The 22,913-nt window shown below is 38.0% G+C and overlaps 1 protein-coding gene across 1 annotated transcript in view; it reads right to left on the reverse strand.

Annotated features, from left to right (window-relative positions):
- Nucleotides 1–1,701: 1,701 nt before the first annotated feature.
- Nucleotides 1,702–22,913, reverse strand: part of LOC101875606 (uncharacterized protein KIAA0825) — a 181,079-nt gene continuing 159,867 nt past the window's right edge. Inside the window, 1 exon segment of the mRNA XM_034073242.1 lies at nt 1,702–2,457. Coding sequence (XP_033929133.1) covers nt 2,337–2,457 — 121 coding nt within the window. The 3' untranslated portion in view covers nt 1,702–2,336.

Raw genomic sequence — 22,913 nt, forward strand, 5'->3', positions numbered from 1 at the left:
TTAACATGGCTGTTTACAGGTTATTTCAGAACCAGGTGTGTTGTGAATTTAAAGGATAATAACCAGTTTGGACAGTCCTATTTCAGAGTAAGTGAGGAGTTTTATTCTGTATTAGTTTATTTCACTTGCAAAGTTTATTCTATTCAGAATAAGTGTTTCCCAGAAGGAAAGATTTTTTACAGAAAAGTATTTCAGTGAGTTTCACCACATGAACAGAAATTAGAATCATAGAATAATTAGGGTTGGAAAGGATCTTAAGATCATCTAGTTCCAACCCCCCTGCCATGGGCAGGGACACCTCACACTAAACCGTATCACCCAAGGTTTCATCTAACCTGGCCTTGGACAACACAAGGGATGGAGCATTCACAACTTCCTTGGGCAACTCATTCCAGTGCCTCACCACCCTTACAGTAAAGAACTTCCTTACATTCAGTCTAAACTTCCCCTGTTTTAAGTTTTAACCCATTACCCCTTGTCCTATCACTACAGTCCCTAATGAAGAGTTGAAGAGTCCCTCCCCAGCATCCCTGTAGGCCCCCTTCAGATACTGGAAGGCTGCTAAGAGGTCTCCATGCAGCCTTCTCTTCTCCAGGCTGAACAGCCCCAACTTTCTCAGCCTAAAAAATTCACTTCATGTGACAAAAAAATACAAAAAATTAATTATGTACAATAGATTTTGATAAAGTAGGAAAGAATATTCTGAACTGCAACTTCTACATGCACTAACACATTATTGGTATGCTTTGGAGTATGTTTGCCTAATTTGTCGGAATACTGTACCTGCCATTGTAAGTAGTCCCTGTAGCCTCGTTTTAAGCCTGAAGACCACAACTAATCTTCAAACATGAAATACAAAGCAAAGAAAAATTGTTTTTACATTTAATTGCATCTTTATGATCTGAAATGACTATATCAGAGGAAAAAGTCTGGTTTATTCATTAAGTATTTTTTTTTAGCATTTTTGAAGCACCAGTGCCTCACAGTCCTTTGGTTGATGCAGTGCTAAAACAAGATCTTTGGAGATTTGTGAGATGCAGTGGTCCCTATTTTCATTTTAAATGGTCTAATATTTTATACACATGATTAAAAAAAAAAGAGCAATCAAGAGAAGAAAAAAATGCATTTCAGATGAGAACCTACAGCAGCTTTAGCATTATGGTTGCCTATGATGCTGCTGAAGTCTTTAGGAAAAAAAGCTGCTTTCCTCCTATTCAGGTGGTCTGAGTTATGTCCATGATAGCATCTGTGAGAATATGTGAGGAGAACAGGAATAGCTGCAGCTAAGATTGCAGCCTTAGCAAGATCTTGTAAGGGTCCTTCATCAGGCAGAGGAAACAGTTCCCTTGGACTTTCAGTGCAAGAACCAAATAAAAAATTGATGGATTATTTCTCCAGAGCTAAGGAAATATTAACTTGTATATTTCTGTATAAAAAATAATGTCATAGTAGACCCTAACTCAGCTATTTTACTCTTCAAGGAAGAATTTTTACTGGAAAGAAAAACATTTACTATTTGGAAAATCTGAATATTAGACAGGCCTCACTATGAAAATAAAATTATACTATATCAGAAATAAATATTTCATTTCTTATCATATTCTCTTCTCAGTTCACTGTCCTTTGAGCAGTGCCTGTAACTCCTTTTATAATATAATATGCACAGTTAAGCATATTACAAAAATATGCTTCTCAAAACTTTAAAAGTTGATAACAAGTTTCTCTAAAATATGTCTTTTAAGCCATAACATATACTGGATGTTAAGTTAGGGTGTTCAAATGCAATAAAAGTGATGTGTTTTTGCTTGGGAATAATGGCCAAGCATACTCATCCCAAAGCAATTCACAAAGAACTGTACCCTGTACCCGTCCTTTTTCGTATATTTTGGATGATTAAATAGCAGGACACAAGCACCAAGGGAGAGAAAATGTCCCTGAGCAACATTAACTGCGGCAGTCTGACTGACTCCAGAATAGTCGATAGAAACATAGCATGGGTGTTTGCTCAGTACATTTCCAAAGTTGCATTATTTTCAGAGCGAGCTTTATACTTCTAAAACATTTCTTGGTTTGTCATTCAGGTTTATGACTCCTCGGTATTGAGATACCCCCTCCCAGTTTTGTGACATTGACATTTTCATATATTGTTGCTCACCTGATGCAAGTGTGAACAATTGCTGCCTGGATGGGGTAACTAGACAATAACAGGGGAACATTCTTTAGTTTAAGACTTCTACTCAACATATGTATTTCTGAGCTTTCTAGTCCTGTCAGTTATAACTAAGCCATTAAGTTGAACCATGGTATATTCAGAAAAAGGTGCTACCCGAAACCTGTCAAGATAATTGTTCTTTTTCCTCTGACGTAGGAGTGCTTTGTGTCAAATAAACATTTTTTAAGTGTTCCACCATGACTTTCTCCTCATCTTCAAGATCTGCACCTTCTTTCATCTCCCACCTAAAAGAAAGAGAACTTATTAATTGTTTTAATGTGCTTTAAACCAGTCTTTAGAACAAGCAAGTCAATACAAAACTGAATCATATAATATATAACTCCCCAAATTCTTTCCCCACACAACTGGCATGGCCAATTGAAACAAATTGTCAAAACCACCAAAAAATCTCACATTTACTGTGATAGTACTTTATTTTTCATATCACACATGTTGAGAGATGTGGAAGCACTGTAAAAATAGCAGAGAAAAATTGGAAGAGCTAGCAAGCATTTTGAACTAGCAAGCATTTTGGAAGCTTAGCAGGTGCTCTCAACACTTCATAGGTTTGTAGTGAAAACTCAAACACCACATGATGATCACCCCAAATATTTAATGTGAATGATCATCATTTTCTCTCAATGAGAATGCTATATTACAAAACACCACAAAATTGACTGGCTCATTATTTCATCCATGATCAGGTATACCTGTCATACCAAGAAATAAATAGCATATCAGATTCTTCCCTTTCTCCATGTGAATACTGAGTTCTAGTTTAGGATAAAGTCCTAATACCATTAAATCTGAAAAACTGAAAAAATAAAACAATATGGAGCCAATTTTGTTTTCCTTTACTAGCTGATTAAGTATAAAACCTTAAAAGTCACACAGGATTCCCTTGCAGAAAATCAGGATAATAATTGCATAAATAATACTAATATATAGTTAGCTAAACTTTTTATCACTGTAATTATGCCTATGTAATGCAACACTCTCTGACAAATTTTGTGGGTTTTAAGAGTCTGCTATCCCTTTAATATATCTATTTCCGTTCTAAGCAGATAGTAAAGTGTAGGTTTCCAGTTCAGACCAGCTGAAGCCAAAAGGTAACTCATGAATACTGAATACAGAAGTAACATTTTCAAGTGTTAAATCCAGTGGATATAAATGAGCATAGGATGATCCTGTAAAGTAGGAGAGATGTAGAGGAGCATCAGAACAAAGACTGCTTTTATGAAACTAATGTCAGGAGCAATACTTTAGTCTTGTCCCCACATTTCTTAGGTCCTCATTCAGACTGCAGAAACCAGAAGCCATATACAAGTTTAGATTGGTGAATAAATCAAATGTAATACAGAATGGTGAGAGTTCATCATATTTGTAAAAGAGGACGATCGATATTTGCAATAAAGCATTGTGTGCACTTTTTGTAACTGTATTTAAAAGCCTACTCAAACCAGAAATAGAACAAGAGCTCTGTAGTACAATCTGATCATTAAAACACAGGAAAAATATATTCAATGAACATGTATGAATTAGCTTATATCCATTATACTTTTACCTTAAAACTGAATCTGACAACCCACATTATTGCCTAAATTGAAGAAGTATCAGAACAACCAAAGCATACTATGAATAAAATTACAAACATTATGTCTATGATCAGAGTTTTGCAGCAATTTGCAGCAATTCCACTCATGTACAACCACTACCATACTTAGCCTGATCTGATTATTAACATTAGGTAAAATTAACTGTTATTATAACCATCTGCTTCATTCTCTGTTTTATGATATGTTTATAAAATCTGGCTACATGAGCCCTCAGCACAGTTACTTCTGCAAGCACCCCAGGGTGAATGCTGCCAAATAGTTTCCCTTTTTCCTTTTGCTAATGGACCAAGGAGTCTCTCCAAAGCAGGAAGAAAGTGCATAAGCCTTAATTTGAATTTATGGTCCTCAGAGTCATTCCAAACCACCACTTCACCAACTGAATTGATTCATTTTAATTAATTTGATTTGTTGTATATTTTTTAGTAGAGGAGCTTTTTGCTTAGAAAGATGACAACTGAAAATGCTAAATGAAATACATTCAAAACAGTTATTGCTGGAGGTGTAACACAGAAATCTAGCACACTTGGCTTAAGGAAACTTAAATCAGCAGATTCCTTTTAAAGATAGTGCCTTCATACTTGTCAGCACATTTCATTGAAACTTAAAAGTTAGCACTGGTAAAAATCTTCAATGTTATCCAGCTTGGACATTCTTTAGTGTTCACTTTATATCAAGTTATTACTAATACATTGCATTATCATTTTAGCAAAAAGTAGTCTATTTATAAAGCATTTAAGCAGGTCTAATGAGGATAAGAATGTCTTCTATGCATTCACTTAACAGTATCCATGAATTAAATATCTATGAAATAAGCTTGACAAACACCTGGTCCCTCATCTAGTGTAGAAATTTTCCCACTCATAGGCCTAAAGTCTGAGGACAATATTGTTTTCTAAAAGACCACCAGACAGTAAACAAGAAGACTACAGAATATCTTTGCTCTCCTAAATGGGATGGGAAATCAAGTGTTTGAGTTCAAACGGAAAAAGAATAAATATTTGCTATTAAAAATTTGTCCAAAATCAAACATATTTTTCCTAGCATATCTAAAATATGGCACGGTTGTTTTGGCAATAGTTATTGGTACAAAACCAACTAGCCACTTCAAGAAATGTGAATGAAATTATTATCCTGAATTACTTTCAAAATGCAAGCTTCATTGGTTGAACAGCCAACCTGCACACCTCTGTTCTTTCAAATTATTAGTGGTGTAGCTCTTAGGGAAAATTTCCAAATACATAGGTGGCATGTATTTTTAGTCTGTCTGTGTCTTGGAAGATTAAATGAAATCAGCATTTCAAAAAGGTATTGGAATTATTTGAACAAATCTATCACATCACTGTCTACATTTTGCTTTGAGTTCATATGAGCCCAACTTTCCGTATATTCTACAGAGTTAAAAAGAAAGCATATGTTTAGAATAAAATCACTTTTGTAATGTTTAGGGTAGCATTGCAAGTATTCAGGCCAATACTACTAGTATACTTACAGAATTAAATGTTCAAAAAGAATTTGAAATTTAATTAACAGTAGTTAATTAAATATGAAACCTTAAGAGTCACACAGTACTCCCTTGCAGAATATCAGGACAATGAATGCAGAAATAAAGCTGATACATAGTCAGCTAAACTAATTATGCCTACATAATATGTTCACCTGAATTGCTGAAAACCTTTTCTCTGTATGCTGTTCCTTTCTGTGTTGCAGAAGGCTGACCAAGGGGTAAAAAAGCCCCCATTAGCAGTAAACTTTTTTTTTTTTTTTTTCCTGACAGATAGAGCAAAACAGGTCAGCACAGATAAATACAGGAATCACAAGTTTTCTGCTGGTCAGTCTAGACCTTAGATTATAAGGTCAAAGAGGATAACTAGCACTTGGAGGGCCTCCGGTTCTTCTCATAAATAAGATGCAAGAGGGGAGGAAGTCTTATCTTGCACATCAACAAGATAACAAAGTGCAAGGGGAGAAATATTCAGTGCCCTAAGAAGATCCAGTAATTCTAGCTGTCTCCATGTGCCATCCTTGCTTATAATTAGCACCAACATATCCATTTATATAAATGGTATACAGAACTATATTTTGTGATACTCTTGTCTCTCCACTATACTGAATTATAAAAAATAAAGAAACACTAAATGTGTTTGCAAAGATGCAGAGAAAAATCTTCTGTGCATCTACTAAAAAGCATGCTGGACATTTTAGCAGGGCTGGCTTTAATACAGGGTAATACATTTGCTGCTTTGATTTTCTGTTGGAGTATTGCATATATTTTTTAATTATAGATACATTCCTATGAAGGCGCTTTTTAAAAACTATAATAGGGACTATATATTACATTTAGCTGCTTGTTACAGATCAAAAGGAGGTATATGCATTTCATAGCGAAGTTGAAGTATATTAAATCAGAAAGAAAATGCATACTGTAGTATGTGTATAGGGATTACCCGAAGTGACACAGATTTTACCTGTAGCAGATTGCCACATTTTAAGAAGTCCCATTAAGAAGTTTACTTTAATAGCTACTCTTTGATTAGTTACTAAGGTTTATTACAGTTCATCAGTTATAACAAGGATGTAAAAATTAAAGGAAAAAAAATGTAAAAAATTACAAACAATAATAAATGTGAACAAAATTGAAATAAAAATCTTTTTAACTCAGAATTCTTTTCACTTTTAGAAATCTACTTATTAATATATTTGAGAGATTAACCATACCCTTTTCTAAAGCTTATACAAAACAATGTCTAAAAGTGAACAGTTTATAGAAGGGGTCACCCTAACGTAATTTTATAGTAGTATTTTATGTATTGCTAGTAGTGCTTGTGTAATATTTTGATATCTATTGCATTCCTTAAGGTCCTGAAAAATATCACGTAATGCATAACTTTATAGAAGGAAGGGAAAAAAGAAATCAATGCCATCTTTGTTATTTCCTATGAAACAGCTAATATCTCAGGTCCTCTTGCAGGGAAGTGTTGGCAAATGATGAAACTATAACTGTATAGCTGTATATTAGATCTCTGAAAATATGCATTTTCACAGTGAATAATAGCTGTACTTAATAGTTGCTGTGCATCAAACACCAGCAATGTATTTGATACTGTGCTAAGATGTCATAATTCACATCTAATCTGAATCAAAGTGCCATTCAAATATCCTAACATGGGTAAATATTCAGAATTCAAGCACCACAAGCTCTTAAGCTTATCTAGTTTTAATGTGGTGAATTATCTCTGGAAAACTTCACTATTTTCAAGAGGAATTTTAATATAAACAGTGAGCCTGAATACAGAAAGCCCCTTTTTACCAAATATTGTATAAGAAGGCTAATGTGGGAAAAAAGGTGCTTAAACTTATGCTGCATTCCCTTTTATCTTTATGTGACTTTAGAGTCATTTCATGTAATTTACATGAAATATTTTCCACACACCTTCAATTTCTCCAATAAACTGTTCTGCTGTAATTTCCAAACTTCAGTCTAAATGTGTTAATTTATAAATAACACTGTAAACTGAAGGAGGCAAAAGAAAGCAAGAGTTTGTGCATAATAAACTAATTGATGCAATTTTCTGAAATTGAGATGAAATTCATCCTATTGTTTAGTAGGTGCAGATTTTCTGCAGTGGACTTAACCCTAATGTGTGCTGCCAGCTGTGGCATGTTCTCTTACATTCTGTGCTTGCAGCTGTGGAGCCCTCCCAGTTCAGCTGGACCTGGGGTCCCTTTCTGTTTGAAGAGTATTTTTCATGGGCAGGTATTTCTTGCAGCATTTAAAACTTGAGTAGACTTGAAACGATTGTATTTTCTCCAAAAGACATCTTCATACTTGCCCTTACACTTGCTCCTTGAAGAATATAATTTTAATAAACATTATTAGTGGCTTTATGAAGATGAGACTGACCTTTTTTTTAACCAGGCATTGACAGAGAGAGGAAAAGTGACCAAGCACGTATGAAGCAGACAGGTGTTTTGGTGTTTTGTTTTTGCCTCCTGCAAACTCCACCCTACTCATAGGCCATCATCTCATACAGGACCTTTATTGCATTCAAACATCTTTGGCTGAAGCAATCATTATGCCTTTGTGCTGGAGTATACTGATATATTTATACCTGAGATGAAAAGTGATAGAGTTTGATATTTTTGTACAGTTCTCAAAATTTCTTATGATAAATCAATATATTTGAATGTCCATGTATTTTTTAATTTTCAATAAAATATAAACTTACACATTTAAATGTCGTGGAATACTGCCAGTACAGTCAGTAGTGTTCTTTTACACTGAGCTGTAACTGGTAGAGAAATGATGCAGTTAAATAAAATATACTATCTTGCTACCAGCTCATGGAACATTGTAATGAATTACCTTTTGCTTCCTGAAGTTCATGAGAGACACAGCTGTGGATTAAGCTCTTGCAAGCAGTGATATAATTGTTCTATCAATGTCTAGTGTGTTATCATAGAATCATAGAATAGTTAGGATTGGAAAAGACCTCAAGATCATCTAGTTCCAACCCCCCTGCCATGGCCAGAGACACCTCAAACTAAACCATATCACCCAAGGCTTCATCCAACCTGGTCTTGAACACTGCCAGGGATGGAGCTCTCACAACCTCCCTGGGCAACCCAACCCAGTACCTCACCACCCTAACAGTAAAGAATTTCTTCCTTATATCCAGTCTAAACCTCTGCTGTTTAAGTTTCAACCCACTACCCCTTGTCCTGTCACTACAGTCCCTAATGAATAGTCCCTCCCCAGCATCCCTGTAGTCCCCCTTCAGATACTGGAAGGATGCTATGAGGTCTCCATGCAGCCTTCTCTTCTCCAGGCTGAACAGCCACAACTTTCTCAGCCTGTCTTCATATGGGATATGTTCCAGTCCCCTGAGCATCCTCGTGGCCCTCCTCTGGACTTGTTCTAACAGTACCATGTCCTTTTTATGTTGAGGACACCAGAACTGCACACAATACTCCAAGTGAGGTTTCACGAGAGCACAGTAGAGGGGTAGGATCACCTCCTTTGACCTGCTGGTCACGCTCCTTTTGATGCAGCCCAGGATACGTTTGGCTTTCTGGGCTGTGAGTGCACACTGAAGCTGGCTCATGTTCATTTTCTCATTGACCAACACCCCCAAGTCCTTCTCCGCAGGACTACCATGAATTTCCTTTTTGCCCAACCTGTAGCTGTGCCTGGGATTGCTCCCAGCCAGGTGGAGGACCTTGCACTTGGCATGGTTAAACTTCATGAGGTTGGCATCAGCTCACCTCACAAGTGTGTCAAGGTCCCTCTGAATGGCATTCCTTCCCTCTAGCGTATCAACGGAACCACACAGCTTGGTGTCATCAGCAAACTTGCCAGTTCTTTATCTACTCAGTGGTACACCTATCAAATTGATGACACTCCAATTTAGAGACAAGGATGTTGTGTGGAACAGTGTTGAATGCTGCGCACAAGCTCAGGCAGATGACATCAACTGCCCATCACTTTTGTAGCCCTGTCATAGAAGGCCACCAAATTGGTCAGGCAGGATTTTCCCCTAGTAAAGCCATGCTGGCTGTCACCAAGCACCTTGCTCTTTTTCATGTGCCCTAGCATGCCTTCCAAAAGAACCTGCTCCCAGATTTTGCCAGGCACAGAGGTGAGACTGACTGGTCTGTAATTCTCTGGGTCATCCATTTTCCCCTTCTTGAAAATGGGGGTTATATTTCCCTTTTTCCAGTCGTCAGGAACTTCACCTGACTGCCATGATTTTTCAAATATGATGGCCAGTGGCTTTGCAACTTCATTCGCCAGCTCCTTCAGGACCCGCGGATGGATTTCATCAGGTCCCATGGACTTGTGTACATTCAGGTTTGTAAGATGGTCTCGAACCCGATCCTCATGTACAGTGGGCCCAAGGTCTAGGTTTTCACAGTCCCTGCATCTGCCTTCCAAGACTCGGGTGCTGCAGGCAGAGCCTTTGCCAGTGAAGACCGAGGCAAAGAAGCCATTCAGAACCTCAGCCTTCTCCAAGTCCTGTCTAGCCAGTTCTCCTGAAAGTTTCCGGAGGGGGCCTAGATTGTCCTTAGTCTGTTTTTTAGCCGCTACATACCTATAAATTCCCTTCCTATTATCTTTAACATCCCTTGCCAAGTTTAGCTCCAATTGGGCCTTAGCTTTCCTAACTTGGTCCCTAACTACCCGGACAACATCCCTGTATTCATCCCAGGCCTCCTGTCCTTGTTTCCACCTTTTATAAGCCTCTTTATTCTTGTGAATTTTTCTCAGCAGCTCCTTATCCACCCAAGGAGGTGTCCTGGCCCTCCTGCTGCACTTCCTTCTGGTTGGGATGCAACACTCCTGAGCTTGTAGCAGGTGATCCTTGAATGTTAACCAAGAGTCTTGGGCCCCCTTGCCCTCTAGGGCTATATCCCATGGAACCTTGTTAAGCAGGTGCCTGAAGAGCCCAAAATCTGCTCTCTTGATGTCCAGGGCAGTGAGCTTACTGCATGCTCTTCTCATTGTCTTGAGGACCTCAAATTCGACCATCTCATGATCACTGCATCCAAGATTCCCCTGGAGAGTTGCATTTCCAATGAGCCCTTCCCTGTTGGTGAGCACGAGTTCAAGCAGGGCACCTCTCCTCGTCGGCTCCTTTATTGCTTGCAGAAGGAAGTTGTCTTCCACACAGTCGAGAAACCTCCTGGATTGCTTGTGCCGGGCTGTACCATTGCCCCAACAGGTGTCAGGGTGGTTGAAGTCCCCCATGAGAACAAGGGCCTGCGAGTGTGAGGCTTTTACTATTTGTTTGTAGAGTTCTTCATCCACAGGTTCCTCTTGATCAGGCGGTCTGTAACAGATCCCCACAGTAATGTGTCCCGTCACCGATTTCCCCTTAACCCTGACCCACAAACTTTCTGTTAACTGATCACCTGTCCCCATACAGAGTTCCATACTCTCCAGCCTATTCCTAATATAAAGGGCAACTCCCCCCTCCCCTCCTACCGGGCCTGTCTTTTCTAAAAAGCCTATAACCCTTCATTCCAACACTCCAGTCAAAGGAGCCATCCCACCATGTTTTGGTGATGCCTATTATATCTTAGCCCCATAGATGTGCCCACATCTCTAATTCCTCTTGTTTATTCCCCATGCTACAGGCATTTGTATAGAGGCATCTGATCCGAGCTCCATAATTCACCAGAAGACAAGAAATCTCAGCATCTGCTATCTCATTTGCCATTTTTAGGTAATAGAAGAATATAAATTTCTGTAAGTTTCACTTAATATTTCAGTTATAAGTGCACTTTTTAATGCATTTCCATCAGTGTTAGACAGCAAACTAAATCCAATGTTTGTCCATAGTCTCAAGTCCTGAAACAAACTTTCCGTTTCTATGTGGGGCACTATTTTACTTCTTTTCTAATGATAATATTAAACTAAAAGGTAAGTCTGTGGTAGTTTAATCAGATTGAATGTGATTAAAATTATTTAGTTAGGTTTGTAACTAACAGTTTAACTCCTTAAATACTAACCATTCAAAAAATGTCTGCTTTGTTTCAGTAATTTGTTTAATAAATTTATCTGATTTTTTAATCTCTCTTTAATTTGTCTATTAAACACATACTCCCTTGAAAAACAGTAAAAAAAAAAAAAAGAGGGGGCCAGGCAGCCATCAAATATGCAACAAGGAACAAACACTGCATGTAAAGGTTCTGGTAGTGATATCCACCCTGGAATCACCCAACTGGGACAATATCTCTGTGTCTACCTAACACAAAATGGTTCACTTGTTTTTATTCATCGAAAATAATCTATCCTGCCCTGTATTGGTAAGTTGTATTGCTTTCAGGACAGTCTATGTGAAAATCAGTGTTCATCGTATTCAGAAATAAATAAAACATGAAAATGTCAGTACAATTTTGCCAAATTCCTCTCTTACATATACACAAACATCAGGAGAAATGCACTCCCAGAGTTTTACCAATGAATAAAATAGCATTTATTTACTAGAGGATATGCAGGAAGACACCATGAGAATTATTATTTATGTTTTTAATTATCTATATTCCATTAGAATGGGAATGAGGAAAAAAAATAAAGCAGGACAGAGGTCTGAGGGATGAACACAGTTACACTTCTAATTCCAAAGAGCAAGCCAAAAGAAGAGACAGTATTTCCATCTACTGAAGATATCAGTACATGGGAAACATTGTAGAAAGTATGCCATGAGAAGAGAAGAGAATGAAGCTCTGAATCACAGGTTAACCTGTCCCACCTCTGAAGTTAAGACACTATAAGGATATTTAAGAAGTTTTGAACTGAAATAGAAACTGCAGAAGTGTTGAAATGAAATGATGAAAGTCACTTTTCCAGGGCAAGAACACAGCTACAAAGGATGTTCTTGAGGACAGAGGAAGGCAACACAGAAAAATTTTTAGAAACTTTCCAGCTGCAGTAAGGAAGGAGAGGCAGTATTTACCCAGCCTTCCTCTTACTGGGGGCTGTCACACATCCCATATTTGAAAATCTAACTTATTTTGTTCACAATTCTAACAAAATAGAAAATTGGAAAGGTTAACATTTCAGAGGCAACATTTCAGCTGGTTCTTTAAAACAAAATCTGTAAGTTAAATTTCCATTTTTCAGTGCATTCTTACAAGTCTTTATTAACTGCAGAGCTGTAAATAATGGACATCTGAGAGAATTCAGCTCACATTGACCTAGGTTTGCTGAAGCTGTCACCATATCTTATTCTGCAGATACTCCAGTTTGTTAGGTTTCTGTGGCAGCATGATGTCTCTTGCATTTTGCTTTCAGGTTTCTGAGATTTCTTTTTTAAAACACAGCCTCTGTACTGCTTCTCTAGGTCCAACATCATTTACCTCACAATATTGTGCTATATAAAACATATTATAATAATATATATTATAATAATATATATTATAATAATATATATAAAACATAGTATAATCATATATAATAATATATATTATAATAATTATAATAATATATTACAGTATAATATATAATAGAATACATCATATATAGGTTATAATGCATAATATATGCTTTATTAATAATAATAATAATAAAAATACCGACAATACCAACACTAATATTAATACTAATGTAATAATATTGTAATAATGTCAAGGCCAGGTTGGAAGGGGCTTAGAGCAACCTGGTCTAGTGGAAGATGTCCCTGCCTGTGACAGAGGGTTGGACCTAAATGAGCTTTATGGTCCCTTCCAAAGCAAACCCTTCTATAATTCTAGGATTCTAGGATTCTAGGAATCTGTGATTGTCAATGTCATAGTGTGTCACAAAACAGAAAGATGCTTTTAATAAAGGTTTGTTAAGTGTGTCCAGCTTGGGTGAGAAAACATGTGTATGCATATATGTACATATGATGCATCTAACTAATTAATGATAATAAGAGACACTGACAGAGAAAAGGGATTAGCAGAAGGCTAATATATACACTTCTGAGAGTGACAAGCTGTCAGAAAATGAACACAACTAGAGTGAAATGAAACCAGATGTTTCAGGCACCTAGATATTTACTCCCAAGAGCACTTGAGATTTTAATTTGCATAAATCCTAAAGTAAGAAAAGGATACAAAGCAGAGAAATAATGAATTTCTAAGTTTTCTTTCACACTCATCTGATCCACTAATACTCCTCTTGGACTAAGGCATATGAATTCCCATATGGCTTGTTGTGTCCCACACCTTGTCCTCCTGCCTTTCCATCACTTCAGTGTAAGTCTTTGAGAAGAGTGTTGTTATTGAATCTCAGTGGATTTTGGGGTGAATTACATGCTGAAATCCATAAAGAATAAAAGACCTATAGAAATATACATATATCAGCAGGATCCCAGAACTATAACGCTTTAATGGGATGAAGGAAATGCTGGCACATTCCCTGAGCTAGCAGTTGTAGGGGAGATGCCTGCCACTCCCTCCTTTGCAATTTAATACATACAGCTTTTTATCCTAATTGGTGAAAAATTTTGGCTAAAAGATTTTGAGTAACAGGGCAGGTTTTAAGTTACTTTTTCACTGCCAAGTAACTTTAATTAAGGTGAACCTTCTAAATTTAAATTCAATGTGTAAACATTCTGTATCAATGTTTTATAAGTAAATGATATAAGGTTTTATTGAAAATAGCATTTCAATATAGAATTTTTTTCATTTCAGAAATTTATTTAAGTGCTATTTTTAGCTTTTCAGATAAACAAGTATGTGTAAAGGATTTTGTGTTTAAAACAAAGCATTTTGAGTTTTGCTGTTGCTCTTAAAATAAGTTTAAAAAACCCCTCAACAAATAACAATAATAACAATAATACACAGACCTTCAGTTTGCTGGACTTGTGCCTTACTCAGATTTGGAGCAAAACACATTCTCTGTTAGTGTAACTGTTTATAATCTTAAACAATGTTTATTCACAAAGGATGATTTCTTATGATGACATCACAGAAATAATTGTGCTCAGATCACATGGGCTTGTTGCCTACAGATTCTGTCCTGTCCCCATTAATTTATTTCTTCTTTAGACCATCCCAAAAGCCTTTAGTGCATGCATGAAGTTGTTTATCTGAATATCTGAATTAGGAACCCCGTATGCTTGAGTGTGCAAACACATATATATGCTCACAGCATACCTATATATACCTATATATATACATACATATCACATATACTCATGCAATTAACAGACTAATGAATGAAGGCATTGAAGATGGCAGTTCTTATGGAAGAATGGGATCAATAACACTATGTCTACACTAAGTACTTGGAGGTGAATACATAAAGCATTCACATTTTCAGTCATTTTAAATAACTTGGTAGTCATTACATAAAATTAATTATTTTAAGTATTAATGTATTTTTAGAAGAAAATTAAGAGGCTCAGATTCACAAAAGTTAGTATCTTATAATTACAGTGCTGGCAGCATTTATATTCAGTAAATATAAGTTTTACCTGCATATGTTTACATGGTAGAGTTTAGGAACCAAAACTGCATACACTAAAAAAATCCTGCTCTTCAGATCATGTACTGGTTGTTCTCTTTCTTTACCCCTCTCCTTTTTATTTCTATTTAAAAAGGCTTTCCATAATGAGTGTTGAAAGCCCAATGTAAATACTTTAAAGGATTAAGCTTTCAAATGTGGTTACTGTGGCATATGTATGTTCTGTAAATACAATCATAAGATATGTCTGCAGAGAAATTATATTTGATAATTTGACAGCTTTGTGGCTTAGGAATATAAAAAATTCATATTTTGTCAATAAGAAACTTCCTCCATTTGTTAAGATGGGGCTATTATGATAGCATAGAAAGATGTATAATTTGAATACACAGATTACTGTGGGACTAGTACAATCCCCTACTTTTCTTAATGCATTGAATTTAAAAAAATATTTATTTTCATTCTTTTAGAAGAATCCCTCTCAGTTCATAATTTGCAGAAAAAAGATGTGCAGTCTAAGCAGAACATGTAGGGCAGCCAGGAAGCTGGTTTTTTTGGTACCAAAAGGTTTTGGACAAATGACAGGCTGCTGAAAAAGCCTATGTCCTTTCAGTGTTCACACCAAAGAAAAACCCATCCGTGCCTGGCCTGTGGCCAGAACTCCTCCATGTCCCGGGAGGACCAGGCATGCTCCAACCTGGAATATCATAGATGTCAAAGGCTGTGTTAATCTGGAGCAGGGCTACCTGGAGCACGTTGCTCAGGCCTATGTCCCATTGGAGCATCTCCAAGGACAGACATTATTACTTTCTTGGACAAGCTGGTCCAGAGACAGACCACCCATGGAGTAAAAATAAGTTTTTTTTATTCTGTTTAGACAGAATTTCCTGCGTTCCTGTTGTGCCCATTGCCTATGGTCCTGCCACTGGACACCACTGAGAAGAAACCATCATCTTCACTCCTTTCATCAGGTGTCCATACCCAAGGTTAAGGTCCCACTGAGTCATCTCCTCTCCAGGTTAAGCAGTCCCAGGTCTCGAAGCCTCCCCTCATTTCACTGTATTTCCCCATACCATGTGGAGCTAACCCAGATGGCACATAAACACTATGTCTCCTTCACACCTATAGGAACCCAAGAAGGCAGCCTCACCAAAGGAGACATTACCCCAAAATTCGTGCTGTCCCTTATGGCATAGTTGTCCCTTCTTGTGCAGTTGCAGCTGTATCCTGACATGACTACTACACATTTGTGTAACTAAACATGGTACTGTTGTATATTTCTATGTGGCATGACAGAGTGTTGTAGATAAATGTCAGCGACAGTACTCTCTGTGAGCTGCTCCCTGCTCTCTTGTGTGGTACTGCTCAAGTGAAGGAGGCCATAGCTGCCCTGATGAGGGAAGGCTTTAAATTGCTCAGATAAATTTAATGTTGGCATTTTACACATTCTAAACCTTCAGCTTGCAATTTGAATTATCTTTGAAGATAGTACATTTATACACTATCTTAAAAGTAGAGTGCCTTACTGAAAATGCTGACAGCAATCCAATACAGAATATCACAAGATGGTACACAAGCAGAACCACAGTACAGGGAATATAATCCCAATACCATGTGTAAATAAAATCACATGGCATTTTTATCCTAACGTGGTATTAAAAGGACTACCTACATACATTTCAATATAATCCAGCTGCCACTGGAATGCACCTATTTTGCTCCTGGCTGGTATATTTTCTGTAATGACCATATTGTTTTCAGTAAGGCTGCCCGGGAAGGTGTAATCAGCCAGGGAAGGGTCCCAGGCTTAGTGGTGTGGGAAGTGGGTTTTCTGGGTGTCCTGGCCTCCTGCCCGGCTCAGAGCTTTGGGGGAGGAAAATTCCCTTGTTTAGACAACAGCGGTCACAGGTCTTCTGCCATGTGTCAAATGCTCCTGCTAGTGAATAAAAGCCCCCTTAACTTCCAAAGGCTTTGGATGAGCCCCTAGGAACAACATCCAACAACTTCACTCAAGGCACTTTTATGCTGAGAAAAGGAAAGACATTGCCTTTACATGACTTTGTCCATGTAAATTATCCCTATGTAGAAAAATCAAAGTGATTATAACTTTTGTAATAGCTAAAATACTGAAGTAAACCAGCCCAAACCAGGCACCTGTACTGCACATCGGTACTTTATTTCCCTTACTGACACTTGCAGGGTGAAGTGATCCCTCCAGTAAAGAACAGCATGTGAGTAGTGTCTGTAAGTCTTTTCCTATAGAAAATGGATGATAGCATAACAAAATCTACTATCATGTTTTTCAATTCTGAAAAGCATTCTTGAAAGGCCACTGTATGGCATCTGTGCACTGTATGGCCTGACCATTAATGGCTAATACTGAGTCAGGATGAATTCTTTAATGGTAGAGACTGGGAAAGAATATACCCAAAATAAAACAAAATACGAGATGAAAAAAAAAATAACAAGCCCAGCAGCCTAGCAGCTACTTCTTATTTTATTTTCAAAACTTAGTAACTGGTTGTACAACCTCGTCTCACTCTCCCTGATGATTACTGGAGCCAGACTGAAAATGCACCAACCAACTGATGTATCCCAAGAAGAATCAGAAAATCTGTAGGTAAAAATCTATATAGCCTAACAGATCAATTTTAGACTAGCAAATAGTTGAATAAGCAAATACAGAGGAGGGCATGAAGATACATAAAGAGGATCCCTGTCCACAGTGTGTTTCACTGTTTGTCATTTAGTTCTTTCACTCCTGTATTGCAACCATTTACAGAAAGGTTAATGCAAAGTAAGTAAATAAATAGTTCATGTTTGGAGCTGAAAAACTAGTAAATTTCCCCACTTCATTCCATGCAAGGTAATATTGCCTTTGTCAGTGCTAACTAATACAACCAGAAATAAGAAATCTACAAAGGTTAAGAAAAGAAAGGTAAGTGAAAAGACTGAAATTATTGGAAATCAGTCTGTCCTGGGTTCAGCAGTAGCAGTCATTTTTTTTCTCCTTCTTGGTAGCTGGTGCAGTGCTGTGGTTTTGACTTTCAGCCTGGGAATGGTGTTGATAGTACTTAATGTTTGCAGTTACTGCTCAAATGTTTACTCTGATCAAGGACTTTGTGAGCCTCATGCTCTGCCAGAGAAGGAGGGGAGGCTGGGAGGCAGCAGAGACAGGACACCTGACCCAGGCTAGCCAAAGAGGTATTCCATACCACAGCACGTCATGCCCAGGACGTAATCGAGAGTTACTCGAAAGGGCTGGTGCTTGGGGGGTTGGAAGAGGTATCGGTCAATGCTTGGTAGGTCAGGGTGGGTGTTGACCCATAACCCTGAGTTATGGGTCAGCAGTTGGTGAGGTGTTGTATTCTCCCAAAAAGAACTGTTGTGGTTTAAAACCCAACCACCGTCTCCCTCTCACCACCCCCACCCCCTGAATCCTGGGAGATGCTCCTCCATGTTTTTTTCAGTGAGATTGCACTTAGCAGACTACTGCAAAGTTGTCAACTCTTCAACTTTTTCTTCTCTTCCATACAGTTCTTTTTTTGGTGCCCAATGTGGGGCATGAAGGGTTGAGATAACAACAGATCTGAACAAATTTATAGTCACTTGTCACAATGCTGATTTACTGGCTCTCAAAGTTGTTTCTCTTGATCTCAGTTTCAGAATCTTGTCAGTTCCTTAGGGCATGTATTTGCTCTGTTAGTGTTTAACAAGTGAAGAGAATATGACACCTCACCAGCTGCCGACCCATAACTCACTCCACCCTGCCTGACCGAGCACTGATCGATACCTCCTCCAACCCCCAGAGCACGAGCCTTTCCGGGTAACTCTTGGTTACATCCTGGGCATGACGTGCTGTGGTATGGAATACCTCTTTGGCTAGTTTGGATCAGGTGCCCTGTCTCTGCTGCCTCCTGGCCTCCCCTCCTTCCCTAGCAGAGCATGAGGCTCACAAAGTCCTTGATCAGAGTAAACATTTGAGCAGTAATTACAAACATAAGTACTATCAACACCGTTCCCAGGCTGAAAGTCAAAACCACAGCACTGCACCAGCTACCAAGAAGAGGAAAAAATGACTGCTGCTGCTGAACCCAGGACACAGTCATACAACAACATCTTGCAATCAAGGTAAAGGCAAGAGCTAGAAGAAATTCCCCAATAGCTTTCCTGACTAAACTGGGAGGAGTGGCTGACACACCAGAAGGCTGTGTTGCCATTCAGCAAGACCTGGACAGGCTGGAGAGTTGGGCAGGGAGAAACGTGATGAAATTCAACAAGGGCAAGTGTAGAGTCTTGCATCTGAGGAAGAACAACCCCATGTACCAGTACAGGTTGGGGGCTGACCTGCTGGAAAGGAGTGAAGGGGAAAGGGACCGGGGGGTCCTGGTGGATAGGAGGATGACCATGAGCCAGCAATGTGCCCTTGTGGCCAAGAAGGCAAATGGTATCCTAGGGTGCATTAGAAAGGGTGTGGTTAGTAGGGCAAGAGAGGTTGTCCTCCCCCTCTACTCTGCCTTGGTGAGGCCGCATTTGGAATATTGCGTCCAGTTCTGGGCCCCTCAGTTCAAGAAGGACAGGGAATTGCTTGAAAGAGTCCAGCGCTGAGCCACAAAGATGATTAAAGGAGGGGAACACCTCCCTTATGAGGAGAGGCTGAGGCAGCTGGGTCTCTTTAGCTTGGAGGAGACTGAGGGGTGACCTCATTAGTCTTTACAAATATGTAAAGGGTGGGTGTCAGGGTGATGGAGCTAGGCTTTTTTCAGTGATATCCAGTGACAGGACAAGGGGCAATGGGTGTAAACTGGAGCATAGGAGGTTCCATGCTAACATCAGGAAGAACTTCTTTACTGTGAGAGTGACAGAGCACTGGAACAGGTTGCCCAGGGGGGTTGTGGAGTCTCCTACGTTGGAGATATTCAAGGCTCACCTGGACAAGTTCCTGTGTGATGTACTCTAGGTTACCCTGCTCTTGCAGGGGGGTTGGACTAGATGATTTTTTGAGGTCCCTTCCAACCCTTGGGATTCTGTGATTCTGTGAATAAATTGAGAAGAGCTTTCCTTTCTCTGCTAAGCTTAGGTCTACTCCTTACATTGTTGATAACTGGAGAAAGATGTATAAACAAAGGCAGTTTTCTACAGCTTTGGCCCATTACAAAGATTGGTGGACTCTACAGAGTGGCACACCAAGTTCTTATATGTAAACTGATCTTGAAAAAAGCATCTATAAAAAGTTAATTTTGTAAGTCTCCATATTAAATACATTTTAAGATTGCGTTGATTAATGAATTTAGTCAACATGCATACACTTGGAAATCTTTTAACTTTAAATAGTGTTTACTATATTTCAAGATACATATTTAGAATAATTGTTAAATAGGGAATTGATTAAACAGAAATACTATATAATGAAATGTCTTAATATAACTCATATTTATTGTGGCTTTTTTCTACTCCTTCATAGCTTGAAAGTTAAATACTACTGTACAAATATTGTTTTAAAGATTCATCCAGTAGAATAATTTAAGTATAATGTTGGCTTTTCTAATGCAAGCAGTGGTTGAGGAATTTTCCTCTACTTAATATGAATACTGAAGGAGTTAGCCTGTTACATTAGTTTTAATTAATCTGTTAGTATTGCAGTAGCCAAAAACATGTGGTACAAAAAGAAAAAAACAAACATGAGTATACTATGCTAAAACTTAAAATCTCTGAGCATACTATATCTAATATCAATTTTGTAAGTCTTCCAGTGAGGATTTAGTTAATTGACAAACAGGTTATTTAGAATAACATTTGTCACATTACTTGCCAAACTTTCTACAGGGATTGTTTTGTAAGGTACATAAGCTAAGGATAGCATTATCCAACAGATGATGCAAAAAGGCTTGCAGCTTGTTGTGTAAGATAAATATGATGTCAAGAATGGAAGTCACAAATAAGGGAGGAGATGGATGAAGAAAAAGACGTGGCAGAAAGAAACAGTAACACCATGCAAACACTTGGTTGAGACACGTACATTAAATTTAATGGCACAGGTTTGTTATTGCTATCATCTAAATGATATTTAGTCCGACTGATTTTTGGAACTGGGAACTTGCTTGGGATTACGTGCATATATCTGCAACTAGGAACCTCATGAAAACATATGTTCACAACTTTTACTGACTCAGAAAACATCAATTGGTGAACATTTTTTATGTGTGTATAATTGCTTTTACATTGTTTACACAAGGAAAACATATTTCAAAGCTACAATCAAACAAATACCTTCAGTTTGACAGGTTGGCCTTTGCCACCCAGGACCAAGTCTCAAATTCCTACTCTGCTGCCTTGGTCAGGGACACAGGGAGAAAAAGGGAAGATGTGCAGCACCCAACTGGGTTGCAGTACAGTGATTCAGCAAGGATTTTATTAATTCCTTAACACAGGAGAAAGGAAGCGTCACTGTGGGACAGTCTGTATCTTTCTAATTCAAATGACTTACAGGAGACGTGAGAGTGACAGAGGGACTCCCCTGTATCAGTGAAATCCCCACCTGCCAGATTCCTGGCTTTGTGTCTCTGCAGGATGAACTTTGATAGATTCGGATTTCACCTTGATGCAGGATGGGAACATTTTCTAAATCTCAGAAATCTTCTCATGATAGAAATATAATTTCCTCTCCTTTATCCACAAAGTGTACTGAAATCAAGCTGATAAAATCTGTTTATCATCCAGACACCACATACAAAGATTGGGAAGATGCCAAAAAAAAACCAGATACAGGTGGAACCTACAGTATCTGGCAAAGTGACTATCACTTACTGCCATTTTCATCAATTGAAATAGGAACCTGTAGCCTATTAACTTCTCTGCAGGTGCCTAGATGTTGTGGAGAACAGGATGATAAGCAACAGCATTTGATCAAACCTGATTAGGATAGATCTGAGGTTGAAATGACTTAAAAAATGTAATAACTCATTGCCATATTCAAGCTCCTGGTAATCTATTTTTTATTTTTGCAAGTCAGAAATCAGCACAAGGTTCAGTGCTTTCAGAAAAATAATTCCTGCATAAAGATCTGCCAAAAATAATTCCTGCATAAAGATCTGCCAAGAAAATAAAGAAATTATGGATGTTACAATACATGAGAACATGAAGTCAAACTTAGTGCAATATTACTCTCTTTTTTGAAATTCTTATTCTCTATTTCTGCTCAAGGAAAATAGCATTCCTACTACATATTTGTGGAACATCATGTGAGCTTTATTCTAGGATAATACATATTTATACATATATATACATAAAATGTTGAAAATGCATTTAAATGTTTTAATTATTCAGTATCTTTAATAGGAATGATAGATTTAGAAATTACAAAGAAATCCAGGATAATAAAACCTACATTGTCTGCTTCATCTGGCACTTGCAATCTGTTTTGTCCTAACCAAATATTTTTTTGCTTCTAAAGTATCTGAAGTAGCCATAGATATGGCTGAAACCATAAAAGTGAGCACTGTGTACAAGTATGCTTTTTCTGTCTACTTATGTTTATAGTGACTAAGTCACTTCAGATGAAGAGATGAAGTGCTTCTAATGGCTACATTAAGATTTTTATGAGCATAAGAACCTTTGCAAGGTCAAGCACTAAAAGACTACAGGCCTGGCTCATTTTTATGCGATGCTCATACAAATTGTATTTAAATAGACACCACACCTACTTCTTCTACCTTACACATTCACCACCAATCTTTTAACATCCCTATATATGCTTCTCAGATGTATGCACACTAGCACATCAGTGTTTAAAACCCAACTGCGGTCCTGTGGAAAACAAACATATTCTTCTGCTGAAAAGACTATGATCTTTATCTTATAAAAGTTTAATACTCCATCCCTGGTGGTGTTCAAGGCCAGGCTGAACGAAGCCTTGTGTGACATGGTTTACTGTGAGGTGTCCCTGCCCATGGCAGGGGGGTTGGAACTAGATGATCTGAAGGTCCTTTCCAACCCTAACTATTCCATGATTATATAACAGGGTATTTGTATAGGATTTAATTCTCTGCCATGAAATTTCTTTTCGCTGTAAAGCTGCACACCTTAAAATCCACATAGAAAATTTATTGCAAGACCAAGAGATACAGCTATCACA

Source organism: Melopsittacus undulatus, chromosome Z, assembly GCF_012275295.1.
Source record: "Melopsittacus undulatus isolate bMelUnd1 chromosome Z, bMelUnd1.mat.Z, whole genome shotgun sequence".
Lineage (NCBI taxonomy): Eukaryota > Metazoa > Chordata > Aves > Psittaciformes > Psittaculidae > Melopsittacus > Melopsittacus undulatus.